The sequence below is a fragment of the Leucopleurus acutus genome, assembly GCF_964270905.1.
Source record: "Leucopleurus acutus genome assembly, chromosome: 15".
NCBI classification, from domain to species: Eukaryota; Metazoa; Chordata; class Mammalia; order Artiodactyla; family Delphinidae; genus Leucopleurus; species Leucopleurus acutus.
In genome coordinates, this window is record NC_139157.1 from 43,025,302 (window position 1) to 43,042,695 (window position 17,394).

The window sequence follows — 17,394 nt, forward strand, 5'->3', positions numbered from 1 at the left end:
TAAATATTTTAGGCTTTCCGGCCTACATTCAATGATCTCTGTAGCATCCTCTTTTTTTTTTTCCAAATAATATATATATATATTTTTTAATTAATTAATTTATTTTTGGCTGTGTTGGGTCTTCGTTGCTGCGTGTGGGCTTTCTCTAGTTGTGGTGTGTGGGGGGCTACTCTTTGTTGCGGTGCTCGGGCTTCGCATTGTGGTGGCTTCTCTTGTTGTGGAGCATGGGATCTAGGTGCACGGGCTTCAGTAGTTGTGGCTCACGGGCTTACTGGCTCCGTGGCATGTGGGATCTTCCTGAAATAGGGCTTGAACCCGTGTCCCCTGCACTGACAGGCGGATTCTTAACCACTGTGCCACCAGGGAACTCCTTCAAATAATATTTTTTAAATGTAAAAATTATTCTTAGTTCATGAATAGTACAAAATCAGGCTGCTGTGGCCAGATGTGGCCTGCATGCCATAGTTTGCCAGCTCTGGTCCACATGTTTGTCTCCTCTGCTCAATGAAACTATCTAAGAGCAGGTACCATGTTATCATGTTTATATTCCTCAGTTCAGTACTCATGGAATTAAATGTACATGAACATGTTATGTCCCAAATTCGCTAAAAAGATTATACATGTTTCCTCAGCCATTTTAAAGTAGAAGACGGGGTGGGTATATCCCAATGATGTATTGGTAAACCAGATCATTGGAAAAGAAAAAAAAATAAGAAGAAAACCTTGATTTTGATTTCTCATGGTGTAAATACTCTCACCATGATTGATTTCAAGCTACCGATGGTTTAACAAGTGGCTTGCAAAAAACCCAATAGGAGCTAACTCTGGCACATCTGGCATATCACTGAGACAATCTAGTTTTACTCTTTGAATTAATTTCTTTTTCTCATTTATTTTATTAGATGGTTTTTGGATATCAGAAACAAGCTTTATACTTACTACTATAATTGGAATATTTCTGGTTGTTACAATCCTATTGACCTTTGGTAAGTATAGTAGATTTAGAAATATAGGTAATAAACTATTTATTTGATCATATTACTTGATTTAATCTCTGAGTTGATTTAATTTTCCACATGAAATAAATTTATAAAGTTCACAATATTACCTTTGGCTACACTTCAATAACCACTAACTCCTGTGAATTTTTTTTTCTAATCTGGGGTAACTTTTATGAAAAATAAATCTGTATTTACACTTCACAGTACACTTTAGATAAAACTACTTGCAAAGGCACCAACTTTAGCCTTCTTTAAAACAGTATTACAGATTGGCTATCTAACAAGTGTTTTGTGACTTATAGTTTGAAATAAATAAAAGAAAAATGACTCTGGGTATAAAAAAATTGTTTTTTTAATAGGGAAACCAGTGACAATCCTTGGTTGGGATAGTTTAGGTCTCCAGGCAGACAGCCTGGTCTAGAATGAGGAGGGCCTCTTGCAAAAGATCCATTTCTGCCTTATAGCATTCAATACTCTCTCTTGCAGATGTCTGGCCTGCTTGTTTCAAATCCCTGCTCATTTGTAAATGACCAGGAAAGCAGAAGAATTAGGTTAGATAGATAGGAAGCTAGCTATTTCCCACCACTCATTTTATACTAATGTATTGGTCTTAAAAGTCTTTTTTTTTTTTCCTCAAGATTTAATGATGAGAAAATACAGTGACAACTCCCAAAAGGATGATTAAATATTGGACCTATGGGGTTACCATAGTGGATCATACATCCTGCTTCATTCTTATTGTTTCAGCATAATCATTATCCCCAAAATGTTCTGGTTTGGATTATAAGATATATGGTCACCCTGTCATTATTAACGTATGAGTCCCTGACATGCTGAAACATTACAAAAAAAGACATGGTATTTACCGGAAGAGAACACTCAAGCGCACATTCAGGAAACAGTAGTTTCTTTTTTTTTTTCAAAAATAGGGGAAAGTTTAAGGAAAAGTTACAAACATAAAGTTGAACTCTCAGGACAAAGAAAGCCAATATTTTACTAAGTGTTCTAAATCTATATTCTTCCCCAAACTGATTGGAGTCATAAGCTATTAGAGAGCACATTGAAACTTGAATTGAGATTTCTCTTCAAAGATTCCACACCAGACAATATATGGAATATGTTATTTCTTCAGCTAACTTGGAAAGCTAAATATTTCAGCTGACCCTGCCAGGATTTTAAACTGTGGTTCCAAGGAGTCTAAGTATTGCACAGCTGATGTTTGTGCCACTAAGCCAGCCCCCTCCAGAATTATGCATATGACTGCAGTATATTTGGCAGTTGGCATATAGGCTTGACTGTCTGCTTTCCTACTGGGAAGGAGTATTACATGAAGAGTCCTTCATCTGACCTTTGCCTGCCTACTTGTACATCACCATTGTTTAAACCCATAACTCTAGTGGATGAACATGAGATAATTTCAGACAAGCTATTGTGCTTTCAAGACATCCTATGGATATCTGACTTCCGCAGGACTTAAAGGTCTTTATTGTACTTGGAACGCACAGATTTTTTTTTTTTTTTTTTTTTTCCCCTTTTCGGTACGCGGGCCTCTCACTGTTGTGGCCTCTCCCGTTGCGGAGCACAGGCTCCGGACGCGCAGGCTCAGCGGCCATGGCTCACGGGTTCAGCCGCTCCGCGGCATGTGGGATCTTCCCGGACCGGGGCACGAACCCGTGTCCCCTGCATCGGCAGGCGGACTCCCAACCACTGCGCCACCAGGGAAGCCCACGCACAGATTTTTGAGTATAGGTAAGCTAATTTGGTTCTTTTGCTTTTAGTAGCAGTGTATGCGGTTTTACCGGTAGGATTATGCGAGCGCATGAGAAAAGATTGAATTATTCAAATAATGAAAACAGCAATTGTTTAAAAATTTGTATTGTGCAGAGGGCTCTCATCAGTCATACTTATAAATACAAAATTGAAGCAAGGGTTTTAAAATAAGCATCGACAGCTTTCACTTTGGTGAGTGGTTATATCTACTGTGCAACATGAGCCTGACGCTGGGAGCAAAGGAAAATAAACTGTAAAATACAATTGCTGATCTCAGGCGCTTGCCATTTAATGGGGGAGGTAAGACATACCTGTACGAAAAGATAAATAGCAGGATATGTGTTAAACAGCAATAAAAGGAAATAGGAAATGTAGAAGACAGTGACATAGCCATGCTGACTGAGAGCCACAGTTGGTCTTAGAAGTTCAGAGATGAGACATCAACAGAGGTTGCAGAGGTCTCAGAAGGCATCCCTGAGGATGTGGGGCCTCACTCTGGGCCTTTAAAAATGAAGAGGGATGGTAAGAGCATTTCAGGTTTGAAGAATTGCATTAGCAAAGGTACTTAAGATCTCTCCCTGTTGTGTGGTCCCTCAGACAGAATTTCACTTGCATAAAACTCTCACCTGTTGGGTACTGAAGCTACTATGGAATAAAGTTCAAATTTTAATCATCATCTCACAAAGCATCCTTGCTGTTTTCAACTTCTGAGCCAATATTCTAGTATTGATGGGCGATCTTAATGATATAATTGTATTTTAATCTTCAAAAGATATTACTTATGTTTCATGATTATAAAAACAATATTTGCCCATTGTATGAAGAAGACAATACAAATCGCCCATGATCCCACAGCTAGGGAGGATCACTGCTAACACTTGGTAGATTTCATTCTAATAATTTTTCTATGTATTTGAGTATGTGTATTATGAAAAACAATGAATATACACTCTTGTACTCTGCATTTTAAAATAAAGCATGCCATTATATTGAAAGCATTCCTCAGGTCTGCTGAGGAGTATAACCTGGACATATCTGGATTCAGAAATGAATTTGTTCACTAATAATTATTATGCAAGTTTGTTTTGGTTTATTTTGATTCTAGTTTATGGGTGATTTTGAGAAATAAGTTCTGATATTAAGTTGCTTCAACTTGTTTATAACAGCAATAAGAAATATATTAAAATTTACTCTGAGAAGTGAGATAAAATGTGATGTGGTATAAGTTATGTGTTTTTATATGGCTTTGTACCTGGATTTAGTTATTCTATTATGGGCATATTTTTTCAATCAAATTCTGTTATTCTATCAATAGTGTCCTTCAGTATAAACTTTAAAAATGTATTGTTAGCATTTCCTAAAGAAAAAGAAAGCAATGTTTTATTTTGTAAATTATGATCTTTTGTCTTTATAGTCTGGCACAGAAGATTAAAGAATCAAAAAACTCCCAAGGAAGGGCTGACGGGTCTCATAAATGAAGACAAAGAGTTGGCTGACCTTCGAGGTCTGGCCGCTGGAGTAGGACTGGCGAATGCCTGCTATGCGATACAGTATGTAACCTGGGCCGGCATTACGGGGCACCTAGATGGAGAGAGGGCAACTCTAAAGAGAGTGCCCATGTATGCCACGTTACCCAGGACTGTCCTGCTTTATGCCCATATTATTCTGGCATATTCAAAAGTAACATCCCCTTTCACTCTCAAATGTGACCTGGGATGGATGGCAAATTATGTTGTTATCCTATCCTAAGAAAAATAAACAAAAATTAGTTGTTTTCTAGTGTCTTATCGCATAGTTTGAAAGTCAGTAAAACAAGGAGATAACTACTACGTGGAAGGGAGTAGATGGTAACATGATTGATTCAACTGGAAGAGAAGAATTCCAAGGTCTCTTGTGTGTGCTATTAAGTCAATTTTATTCTGTTTTCAGAAATTCTATGGTGATTGCCTACAAAACTTCTCTAAAATAGATGAGGTTTGAACTTCCATTGTCATCATAATTAAAGAAAATATTTAAATGTCTCATTGTACAAGACACTATGTTATGTTCCATGCAAAAAGGATTATATAGCCATTGGCCTTGCTTCTAGAAATTTATTTAAAGACATAAGAACACAGGATGTGAAGTAGACACAGAGGTGACCTAAATCAGCTTTTCAGAGGTGACTTTTCCTGGAGAAAATACACAGCATATCTGATATTCAAGATTCTCTTTTAAAATCTCAAAGCATTTTTAATGCAGATGGATTTCCTTCCCCTCATGATATTCCAAGTGAGAAGCTTGACTTTCTAAAAGTTAACCTGATGGACATGGAGTAATTTTGTGGTCATAGTAAATTTTGTTTTACATGAGAGATCAGGTGTATGAAGTAAAGCAAAAGCTTTTGAGATCATAAGTCCAGCTGTATTTGTTACTAATTTGCAATAGCTTTTTACACAAATTGGTGACCTGAAGAAATTAATAACTGATAACTTTAACGAAACAAACTACAGTAAAAAGCCTTGAGGCAGTGCACACACAGGCATGCTATCAAAATGAAGGTGCCTAGAAGTGAAGTAACATGTTCTGTCTGGGTTTTGGAAGAGAGAAGGAATATTCTGGATGGTGGAATAGGAAAGGAATAGGAACAGACACATCACTATGTCACGTTGAATGCACTGCAGTGTTGCAAAACCATAAGATTTCTCTTCCTCTTTCTCATACTTTTTCTCTCTCAAACACTAACACCAACACCCACTCGTAAACCATATGCATTTTGGGAGACCAAAAATACTGTTATTTTCCAGTACGCTTCCAACCCAAGAGGAGATTGACAGTCTTCCTGCCTTCCCTCGGGAAAAACTGACTCTGCGTCTCTTGTTGGGAAGTGGCGCCTTTGGAGAAGTGTATGAAGGGACAGCGGTAGACATCTTAGGAGTTGGAAGTGCAGAAACCAAAGTAGCAGTGAAGGTAATGCTGATCTTTTAACTCCTTGACTTGTTATGTCAACATATTTACAGGGACTTACATGGATACAACTATGATAAAAGAGGAGTGTTCTTGATGGAAAAGATAACTGGGAGAAGGTAGAAACCTGTCCATGGCTACAGAAATCACATCCCCCCCCATTTCCTACATAAATTCTGTTATTAACAATTACCTCTGAGGTTACTAATTAGTTAAGACCTGGCAGACAGTCAGTCTTTCCCTTCAAATATACCATAAGAGAACTGGAGTGCTAGGTGCTAGGGCAGATAGTAAATATTTTAGGCTTGCTGGCTAGATGGTGTCAGTTGCAACTACGCAACTCTGCCATTGCAGTGTGAAATCAGCCATAGTCAATATTTAAATGAATGGGTGTGGTTGTGTTCCAGTAAAGCTTTATCTATGAAAACGGAAATTTAAATTTTATATAATTTTCATGTGTTACGAAATACTCTTCTTTTTTATAACTTTTTTCAACCATTTAAAAATGTAACAAGTTAATTATACCTCAATAAAGCTGGAAAAAGCAATCCCACTACTGGGCATATACCCTGAGAAAACCATAATTCAAAAAGAGTCATGTACCACAATGTTCACTGCAGCTCTGTTTACAATAGCCAGGACATGGAAGCAACCTAAGTGTCTGTCAACAGATGAATGGATAAAGAAGATGTGGCACATATATACAATGGAATATTACTCCGCCATAAAAAGAAATGAAATTGAGTTATTTGTAGTGAGGTGGATAGACCTAGAGTCTGTCATACAGAGTGAAGTAAGTCAGAAGGAGAAAAACAAATACCATATGCTAATACATATATATGGAATCTAAAAAAAAAAAAAAATCGTTCTGAAGAACCTAGGGGTAAGACAGGAATAAAGACACAGACCTACTAGAGAATGGACTTGAGGATATGGGGAGGGGGACGGGTAAGCTGTGACAAAGCGAGAGAGTGGCATGGACATATATACACTACCAAACGTAAGGTAGCTAGCTAGTGGGAAGCAGCCGCATAGCACAGGGAGATCAGCTCGGTGCTTTGTGACCACCTAGAGGGGTGGGATGGGGAGGGTGGGAGGGAGGGAGACGCAAGAGGGAAGAGATATGGGAACATATGTATATGTATAACTGATTCACTTTGTTATAAAGCAGAAACTAACACCATTGTAAAGCAATTATACTCCAATAAAGATGTTAAAAAAAATAAACCTGGAAAAAATAAAATAACAACTAATAAAAATGTAACAACTATTTTCAGATCATAAGCTGTACAAAAATAGGTAACAGGCTGGAGTTGGTCCACAGGCTGTAGTTTGCTGACCCCTGGACTACACAATTATTCATCATGGTGTATTTGATGATGTCGTTTTAAGGAAGCCCTGGATACACTCTCATATTTTTATAAAACTTTCTTTTGATCAAAGGATGATGAATCTTTTATGTAATTGAATAATATCCTGATCACTGCTTGTTAGGAATTTATTGCTTTGAGAGTGGGCTATACAGCCAGAGAAGTTGGCAAAATTTTCTCCACTTCCAATTGATAGCATTTAACAGTCTTTCACATACTCTAACCTCAACTGGTTTAAACAAGTGTTTCTTTTTCTTAGATAACAAGTTGACTTCTGGCTTTGGTGTAGTACTGTGTCAGGCCAGAGCCAGTATATCTGAAATTCTCTCAACTTTGTACATGTATGGTGCCTCATGGTCCCAAGATGGTTGCCAAAGAATCAAGCATCACATATTCATTCAGGACATGGAGAGGGGGAAGGATAGTGTTAGATGTATATGTTCAGGAAAGTAAAAGTTCTGCAGAAGCCTCTCTCCCCCTCAGCAGTTTCCCCCTTACATCTCTTTGATGAGTACTGAGTCATATGACCAGCCCTGTTTGCAAGGGAGGCTGGAGAATTGGAGAACACAGTTTTTTATGAAAAGGGTGCATATTACAAAACAAAACAAAGATTGTCTCCATTAACCCACTGAGCTCACGGAAATGTCTGCTATACTGATTCCTGGCTTGTTTTTACATTGCACAGACTTTGAAGAAGGGCTCCACAGACCAGGAGAAGATTGAATTCCTGAAGGAGGCACACCTGATGAGGTATCAGGACAGCTCTAAAATAATTTTCCCTTGGTATGGGTAGGAAGCTCTTACATCTGATTGATGGATTTTTAACATTCAAAATGACCTGACATAACAGATCATGCCCAAAATAAACATGGCTGAAGTTTAAAAGGAAATATGTCTGGAGTGACAAGTATTCTATAGAACCCAGTCTTCTGAGCCTGGTCACAAGCAGTCCTCAGGCAGTCCTTTTTTTTACCTTCAATAAGAAGCATGTCTTGCAAGGGATTTCTGAAGCTGTTCAGCTTTAAATATGCTTATGTTCTTCTAAGTGTGTGATAATGGGTCAAGTAGACCAAGTAAGGGAGAGTTCTCTTAAGTACAGTGATGTCAGTGAGAATATCCCTGGTCTTGGTAAACTTGTCTTCAAGGTTAGAATTAGTTGATGGTCATGAAAACTACTCAAATACATCTTAATACACCCTGAGGCAGTGGTTGATCGGGTCCCAAGTTGTGGGTTCTGATTGTTAGATTGCGGCTTATTTGCTTTGACCTCTTGAGCAAACATTTGTAGCCAAACCTGAGTGTCTGAATTGTTTCTCTGAAAGGGAGAGAGTATTTCATACTTGTCATGACCAAAAACATGATGTTCTAAAATATTTTTCAAAAAGGGACATTAGTTAAAATTACTTTCTTTTCCAGAACATAAAATGCTTAATATAAATATAACTTCTTCTAAAACTCCCTCTGTTCTATCCACATGCCTTGGCCACTAGGGGTTGCAATATTACCTCTGTAAGGCAGGCATGCAGCCGGGTTCTTGGAAAAGGAGGCTTTCATTTATTAAGAGGAAAAAAAAAAAATCAGGGTTTTGAAGGAAACCAGAAATAAAGAATTGTTCTATTCCATAAAGATCCTCACTAGATTTTTGTCGTTGTCATGTTATCCTGCCTGTCTCTTTTCGCCTTTTAGTAAGTTTAATCATCCCAACATTCTGAAGCAGCTTGGAGTTTGTCTGCTGAATGAGCCCCAGTACATCATCCTGGAACTGATGGAAGGAGGAGACCTTCTTACCTATTTGCGTAAAGCCCGGATGACATCGGTAGGAAATGGGGTCCACAGTATTGGTTATGTAATGCAGATGACCTATAAGTTCGTCTTACTTTCCTTTAAATTCAATAGGCTGCAGTTTGGACTGATGGTAGAAACTTAGAAGACTTCTGTCAAAAAAATTCTTATATTTCCTTCATGTTGGATTAGTCAAACTAGAACCCTGGGCTAATGTCTCGCACTTTCTGGCTATCTGAGCCTGCTCTTAGTATCTAATGGAAAAATAGGTCCCTCCCTGCCAGAATCATGGTTTCTGAAGAACAGAGAATGTGTGGAGTTTCTCTGTACTTAATCTATCTGCCTTTCTGTCCCAAATTGAAATTTCCAGCCCTTAGTCTTACATCTCTCCCAGCTGACTTTTCTGTGTGGATTTTCACAGGCGTCTCAAACTTTGGCCAAAACAGAGCTCTTGATTTCATGCATCCTCCTTCATGCCATCCATCTGGTTCCTTACTTTTCTTTTCCTACAACCATGCTAATAGGTCCCGTTCACTCTAGGGTCCTGCTAACAAAATGCAGCCCCGATCCATCCTCTCCACGTCCGCAGTGCCTAGAGCAGCATCCAGCACAGTGGACGGTGTAAATACTGTGGCACGTGTGGGGAATGAGGGCCGGGGGTCTCAGCACCTGTGGGAACCTGCGTTTAGGTCTCAGGTGAGAAACACCTGAGACAAAACAAGTAACTAAAATTTAAATGTGTAGTTTTAAAAATTACGGGTTTTATTTCTATTGAAATAAATTTCTATTTCTATTTATTTCTATTTCTATTATTTCTATTGAAGTATACATTATATAGCTAAAAAACTGAAACATATGACAAGGTTTATGGTGAAAAACAGAAGTCCTGTGCTCTGTCTCATCCCCACATCCCAGGCCTCTGCTCATTCCTTCTGGTGTTTACCTCCACTTTCCTAAACGCTCTGCTTATACTGCTGCAGTATAAGTGAGTTTTCAACCTTGGGGGAGATCTATTGACTGCCTACTGCAAGAGGCAAGGATTTAAGCTCTTAGTCACGTACCAGCCTGACCCCACCAGCTCTACACGCAGAAAAACTCTGCTTTCCCCATCCTCTGACAGTTACCCCAATTTGCAGATGAATCAATATTGCAAGTTTATGTTACTATGTCTATTTAATTATTTGCTAAGTTACTCAAATACTATGATTGTGGTTCTTCTCTTGAGTAGTTTAATAAATGCCCCCCCCAGTTGTTTAGGTTTCTATATTCCTAAACTCTGACAGAATTGTAACCCTTCTCACAATATGGGTATATATATGAGATAATCCAGCTCCTCACTGTATTTTTCCTGGACACTTCTCTCCTAGAGTTGATAGGCGCTTGTCCTCTGGTCTCTACAGAGCTGTTACCCTAGGGGTTTCCTTCACATGTACCTTGGTAATTTCCATGTTGGACCTTTATTTCCTCAATTCCATGGCTTCTTTGTTCTGTTTTAGAAAAGAGAAAGCATGCAAGGCAAAAATCTTTTTTTTTTTTTCATTTTGAGGAACTGTTCTTCCCTCCCGCCCCACACTTGATTAATAATTTGGCTGGATTCTAGGTTGAAAATCCCTTGTCCTCAAAAATAAAATTCCTGCCTCTTTGTTTTCTAGCTTCTACAATTGCCTTTAAAATGTTTTATGCCATTCTGATTCCTGGACATATGATCAGTGACTTGCTTTTTGTCCTCTCTTTGGAAAATTTTAGGAACTTCTTTTTTTTTCTTTTCCTTATAAATTTATTTATTTAGTTTTAGCTGCGTTGGGTCTTTGTTGCTGTGCGCAGGCTTTCTCTAGTTGCTGCAAGCTGGGGCTACTCTTCATTGCAGTGTGCAGCTTCTCATTGCAGTGGCTTCTCTTTGCTGCGGAGCACAGGTGCTAGGCACGCGGGCTTCAGTAGTTGTGGCGTGTGGGCTCAGTAATTGTGGCTTGCAGGCTCTAGAGTGCAGGCTCAGTAGTTGTGGCACACGGGCTTAGTTGCTCTGTGCATGTGGGATCTTCCTGGACCAGGGCTCAAACCCGTGTCCTCTGCATTGGCAGGCAGATTCTTAACCACTGCATCACCAGGGAAGTCCCAGGAACTGCTTCTTATCTGTGGTACATTTTACTCATCTGGACACTCAGCTTGGAAAATCATCCCTTTTAGTTCTGGGATTTTTTAATATTATTTCTTTGGTAATAAAGAAAACTCTTTGTTCCCTTTATTTCCTTGTTCTAGAAATCCTAGTAGTTGGATAATGGTCACCTTTGTTGTATCCTTTTCTTTTATTAGCTGTTTTCTCTTATTTTCTACTCTTTGTATTTTTGCTCTCAATTCTGGTATATTTCCTTAATTTTTTAATAGAATTAAAAAATTTAATTTTCCATAGACTCATTCTTATATTTTGACTGCCTCTTAAAATAGTATTCTGATTTTTCCATACATGCAAAGTCTTCTTTTATCTTTCCTAGGATACTAATCATAGTTTTTATTAAGTGTTAATTTGCTTCCTGCATTGTCTTGACTTCCTTTTTGCCTCATTGTTCTGGGATCTGTTTGTAATATGAGAAGCTTTTCTCAAATGTTTTGTAATTTGTGGCTGGTCTTCATATTTAATAGGGAGACCTAAGAATTGGAGCCTACGTCTGTGGCAGCTTCCTTTGGGTTGTCAGGGGGGACCCTGATGTTCCGCTGGGGTCGCCTGATGACAGCACCTGGATGTCTTTCCTGGCATACGCCAGTTTCCCCAGAGAGGAATCTGCTGGTCTCCTGCCTGGGCAATAAACGCCTGAGCCTCAGTCAGGGAGTCGAGTCGGGGAGGAGGGCTGGAGGTCTCTCAGGATGAGGATTCTCATTTAATTCCCTTCTCCATTTTTAGCACAGCGCCTTAGTATGACTGGTATCTTTGAACTTGGAGTTGCTCTGGTTCTGTGTGTGTGTGTGTGTGTGTGTATGTGTGTGTGTGTGTGTGTGTGTGTGTGTGTGTGTGTGTGTGTATGTGTGTGTGTGGGTTTAGCAGCGGAAAGCCTGCTGCTGCTGTGGGGCGGGGATCTAGGGTCTACTTAGCTCTTAAAACAAACTTTTAAATATTCACCTTGCTTTCAGTCCTGCCCCTCAACCCTGCATTCAGAGATACTTGCTACCTCGAATTCCAGAGTGTTTATGGGGTTCTATAGTGAAAAACATCACTTAATTCTTGTCTTCTACCTCTGCAGGCAGCCAGCTTTCATCTCTCTTGGCTCTGCTAAATGACCACACCTCCACCTGCTTTCCTTCCTCCAAAAATGTTTCCTTGCGCTCTATCTATTCTCCTGATCTGTTTATCCTCTTGAGATCACAACATTTCCTCTATAATGTCATTTTAGTAAGGTTTGGGGAGAGAATAAAACTAAAATGCATAAATTCAATTCCTCATCTTTAACAAGAAAGTGCCTCTGTAGATTTTTTTTTTTTAGTTTTTTGTGGGCGAGAGAAGAGACAATGAAGGTGGACTAAAAGAACTCACAGAGCTGCTTTTCCCAAACTACTCTTATTCAGCCAGTGTCCTAGTGGTTCTGAGGACTGGTTCTCAAGTGCACTTCAGTTCTTCCACTGCCTTTCCTGCTGGCTACCAAGGCAGCGTCCATGATTGTCTCTCTTGCCCTGACCTTATCGGACAGGGTGCCCTTAGGTGCTGAGTGCCAGAATCAAGGTGCGGGGTCCACAGCGGAGGGCCACGGGCTCTCGCCCCCATCAGTCTAAGTTCACACGGGGCCAGCCGCCTCTCCACAGAGAGTGCTACAAGCACCCTTCTCCCCATCCCCACTCTGAGACTGTTTTGTTGCGTTGAATGCATAAGGATTGACTGCAACTGGGTTTATAAACCTTAGTCTGGTCCTTCATTTTCAGGACTCAGTTTCTGCATCGTAAAATGGAACCCTGAATCCAAAACTTTTTCGGCTTCTTTTAGCTTTGATATTCTAAGATTGTAGTAAGATAGAAAAAGTGAACAAAAAACCCTAGCTATCAAAATAATACAACTACATAGCCAGACACAATTCACTTCATGAAATTTTTGCCGGGTATTTATTTTACGACAGTGGAGGATGTGGCTCTTGCTTTCAAGGGCCCTGCCACATGGTAGGGTGGGTAAGTCACATATGAATGAATCATTTAAGGTAGAAAGAGGGAAGGCCCATTAGAATGGAGTAGAGAATACACTGCTGAAGCACAGAGGAGAGAGAGATGATTTCCAACTGGGGAGATGAGAGAAGGCTTCACGGAGGAGGTCTTCTGTTTGGGACACAACCAAGGTGCGAGATAGAACAGTTTCTGAAACTACACTGATATGAGTTATATAAAAGGCTTTGACTAGGGATGGACAGAGATGGAGGTTCAATATGTCTGGAGGGTTTGGCAAGAGAAGACAGGTGGTAGCCGAGGGCAGCATCTGGGGTTAAGGAGGCCCGACATGGGGTAATGAAATGTTCCAATAGGTTGTCACAGGGGCTATTAGGAGCAAGTTACAATTAGAGATTCAAACAGGCAGGCAGCATTTGAAAATCTGTCAGCAAGGAACAGGGCACTAGCCACCAGACTGAAGTGCAGGAGTAGGATTCTCTGCGAAGAATGTCTTCAAGAGTAGAGTAGGTTTTGCCAAGGGCAAAGCAGGATTCCATTCACAGAGGAACCAATGAACCAGCTGAGACACAAGGCAGGGACTCAGACACAAGGCTGTGAGACGCACATCTAATGGACCTGAACAGGGCTGCAAGGGATTGATTCTTGGGAGTAAGACTGAGTTTAGTTTTAAGACATAGGTGTGGTTGAGTGGGACCATGGCAATGTTGAGTCCCAGAATTCAGGATTCTTCCTACTTTTTGGGACAAGACATGAGCTTGTCAGGGGAGTCAGAGGGAACAGCATTTAAGAGCACCCGTCTATGAGGAATCAAGGGATTTCAAGATTGTGAATCCTTTGAGATGCTCATTGAAGGATGTGGATGGAAATCAAGAATACGGAGGGCATTCCAGGAATGATAGAAGGAATAATGAAGAGAGGTTGAGAAATGCAGAGCAGGTATAAGGAACTGCAAATGGCCCAGTGTGACCAAAGCACAGATTGTGAGAGGAGAATCTATGGAAAATAAATGGATGTAAAGAGAGGCTGGTGCAGCCTGGGGCTGCCATGGAGGCTGTGCTCAGGAATCTGTAATAGACTCTACAGGCAGTGGGTCACAACAAAGTGAGCTAATTAAAGCACAGGAGGCTGGAGACATGGGAAGTTTGGGAAGCGTCAGATAGGGATGATAAAGGCTTGAAACAGGGTAATTGCAGGGAAATGGTAAGGGACAGACAGTATATGAATAGAGCCTCCAGGAAGGAACTTTGAATTTTTTCCATATGGTACTAATAAAAACTTCAACTGGCTTTGTTCATGTAGAAATCATCGCAGCCAGTACAGGCTCAACTGTATATTTGTGCTGGCTCTCTTAGATGAGAGGAGTAATCTGTGACCTTGAAATAGAGTATTGCTAACAATTTCTATGGGGTCCATATGGAGAACAAGCCCATTGTCATGACTGACATTATAGCGTGACATTGGGCCAATAATTAAACTGATTAAACTATCATCATTACTGCTAATGAGAACAGCTACTATTTATTAAGTGCCTGTTATGTCCCAGCTAGATTACATAGCTTATCTCAGATCTGACACAGTTAGTATTATTGTTCCCATTTTACATATGAGAAAACTGCTTAGTGAATTAAGCAATGTGAGCAAGTTCACACAGCTTGTAAGTAGCAGAACTAGGTTTTAAACTAGTCTGTTTGATCTAACACCCTGAGATCTTTCCAATAAAGATTCTATATTGCTTCTGCTTACTAAAGAGAGTCTTGTTTATGTATATTTTGGTAGAAAGCATATAAATGTAGTTCTTTTCCTCTTTGTTGGAATTCTTTTACCATAACTAAAAATTCCTTTAAAACGTCATATATATGTGTGTGTACATGCATATATATGGGGCCAAAAATATACATATATATTTTGTGCAAACTGGAAAAGTGCCTGTAATTTTTCTTTTATTTCTTACAGTTTCACGGTCCTTTACTCACCTTGGTTGACCTTGTAGACCTTTGTGTAGATATTTCAAAAGGCTGTGTCTACTTGGAGCAGATGCACTTCATTCACAGGTACAGTGACATTCTGGATAAAGAGTTCTTATGAAGATTGGCACAATAATCACCTGTAGTTTGGGTAGAATATACAAGATAATTAACATTTTCATTCCTTCAAAATAGCAATAGTTTCTGTTAAAATCTCTCTTCTCTACAGACCTCCTGGTGTTACTTGTCTGATCTCTGGAATTTTATTATTATTATTATTATTAAAGTATAGCTTCTGCCATAGGGATCTAGCAGCTCGGAATTGCCTTGTCTCTGTAAAAGACTATACTAGTCCATCACGGATAGTGAAGATTGGGGACTTTGGACTCGCGAGGGACATCTATAAAAATGATTACTATAGAAAGAGAGGAGAAGGCCTGCTCCCTGTTCGGTGGATGGCTCCAGAAAGTTTGATGGATGGAATCTTCACTACTCAGTCTGATGTATGGTGAGCTTAACAGGACCCAGAGAAACGTGGGCAGAACCATCCAATGCCCGAGCCAGAAGGGATCTTAAAAGGTCATCTAGTCTTGTTTTTTACGTGAGAAAACATAAGACCAGAGAGGTTAAGTGATTTGCCTCAAGCTAAAGTGAAAGCTGGTGGGCAAGGAAGGGCTATTCTTGGGTCTCAACAGTTTATACCTCTCCTTCCAATTAGTTTTGATCCGTTACCTTACTGGTGTATGTGGAATAGATCCATTTATTTCAGATAGCTCACTACTCTCCACAAGTGCAGAGGCTATGACTAATAGGAATTGGTGCCTATGAATTAATGTCCAAGTATGTGTCCAAATGCCTACTATTTTGGGATGTTTGGTCATCCATTTATACACAAAATTTAAATCATGGATCTCAAAACGATTAGGACATGAGGGAGGTTTGGAGAGCTCTTTATTATTTGAATAGAACCCCTCATTTTTGCTTGTTGACCCCAAACTTTTGATTAGAGCTGCTCAAAATGTAAAGATTCATCCAACAACTTTTAAGCTGGACTGGACCTCTGCAAAACTGGGGATGAAATAAAGTCGGTCTTCAGTGTTGTCAGTTTATATTCATGCCTTCCCTCTCCACATTTACTAGCACTCAAACTCAGGAAGAAAGGTGAAATGCTTTCTTGCTCACCCCTAGTGTGTTTGCATAATGAAGCTATGAAAGCCATAGGTAATGGAGGTCTGCAGTGCAGATTCAGCCAGGGAAGAGGAGCAGTGTGTGTGTGTGTGTCTGTGTGTGTGTGTGTGTGTGTTTGTGCCCCCACTAAGCCTTCCTATCACCTTTGAAGTGTTGCTAGTATGCAGTTGCTTGTTCTCTTTTTCTTGAGGTCAACTTGCTTTTAAGTCTCCCATTTGCCTTTTATGGGGCCAAAAATGCCAATCACAAAGTAGACTCTGATAGCCCCAGGAATAATTATGTTGGAAAAACTACTGTAAACATGATGCTTCTAATATGTATAATTAAAGCAAACTCTTTAATATCTTTAGGTCTTTTGGAATTTTGATTTGGGAAATTTTAACTCTTGGTCATCAGCCTTATCCAGCTCATTCTAACCTTGATGTTTTAAGCTATGTGCAAACAGGAGGGAGACTGGAGCCACCGAGAAATTGTCCCGATGATCTGTAAGTTAATCATGTTCCATAAGTACCCAAGAACAAAAACATGCGCACAGGCAATCACATGCCTCATTGGTATGGTATTTTTAAATAAAAACTGAATCTATATATTTGTATATCTTATGTAAAATGTAAATTATTGTGGCACTTAATTTACTAAATACATGATGGTTTCTTTTTATTTATATATATACATGATATTTCATTTCAGAAGCAAAATCTAGAACAGCAGAATATGTTTATACTCTAGGTTAAGAGAATTCTAATAAATAAAAGCTCTTTGTGTATATGTGTGCGTGTGTGCGTGTGTGTGTGTGTGTGTGTGTGTATTCACATATATACTCATTTCATTTTGGAAGATCTAATTTGACTAACATCTTAACCTGCATATTAAAAGGTTCTATTAACTAGGAATATATTGTTTAAAAGTTGGATTGCTTTTGTTGATAAAGCTGATATTGGGATATAGCACTGCTAAAAATTATATAGGTTGTTATCTATTTATGAACTTCACACGAAGTGGCTACATAAGGATTAGTGACTTTATCAAATTGATCCTGGCAACTATTGAATTCTAATAGATTTGTGATCCTTGGAACAGTAGGTGATTTTGATCTAATTATAAAGGAAAAACAAGCCAAGTAATTTTGCTGAGTACTAATCTACCTTCCTGTGAACAACCTTGGCAGAAATATCAAGTCTTGACACTTTTTCTAAGAGGTGTTTTACCCAAGAAATTTCTAAAAGAACATAT

General features: G+C 39.3%; 1 protein-coding gene across 1 annotated transcript in view; it reads left to right on the forward strand.

Moving 5' to 3' along the window:
- The window catches only part of ROS1 (ROS proto-oncogene 1, receptor tyrosine kinase), a gene marked incomplete at both ends in the record, with an annotated part of 112,468 nt that overhangs the window by 79,572 nt on the left and 15,502 nt on the right, over window positions 1-17,394 (forward strand). The window contains 8 exons of the mRNA XM_082855556.1: window positions 903-986; window positions 4,186-4,321; window positions 5,558-5,720; window positions 7,773-7,837; window positions 8,774-8,903; window positions 14,963-15,060; window positions 15,278-15,481; window positions 16,512-16,646. Of these exons, the coding sequence (XP_082711682.1) occupies window positions 903-986; window positions 4,186-4,321; window positions 5,558-5,720; window positions 7,773-7,837; window positions 8,774-8,903; window positions 14,963-15,060; window positions 15,278-15,481; window positions 16,512-16,646 (1,015 nt within the window). The remainder of the gene's footprint in view (window positions 1-902; window positions 987-4,185; window positions 4,322-5,557; window positions 5,721-7,772; window positions 7,838-8,773; window positions 8,904-14,962; window positions 15,061-15,277; window positions 15,482-16,511; window positions 16,647-17,394) is intronic.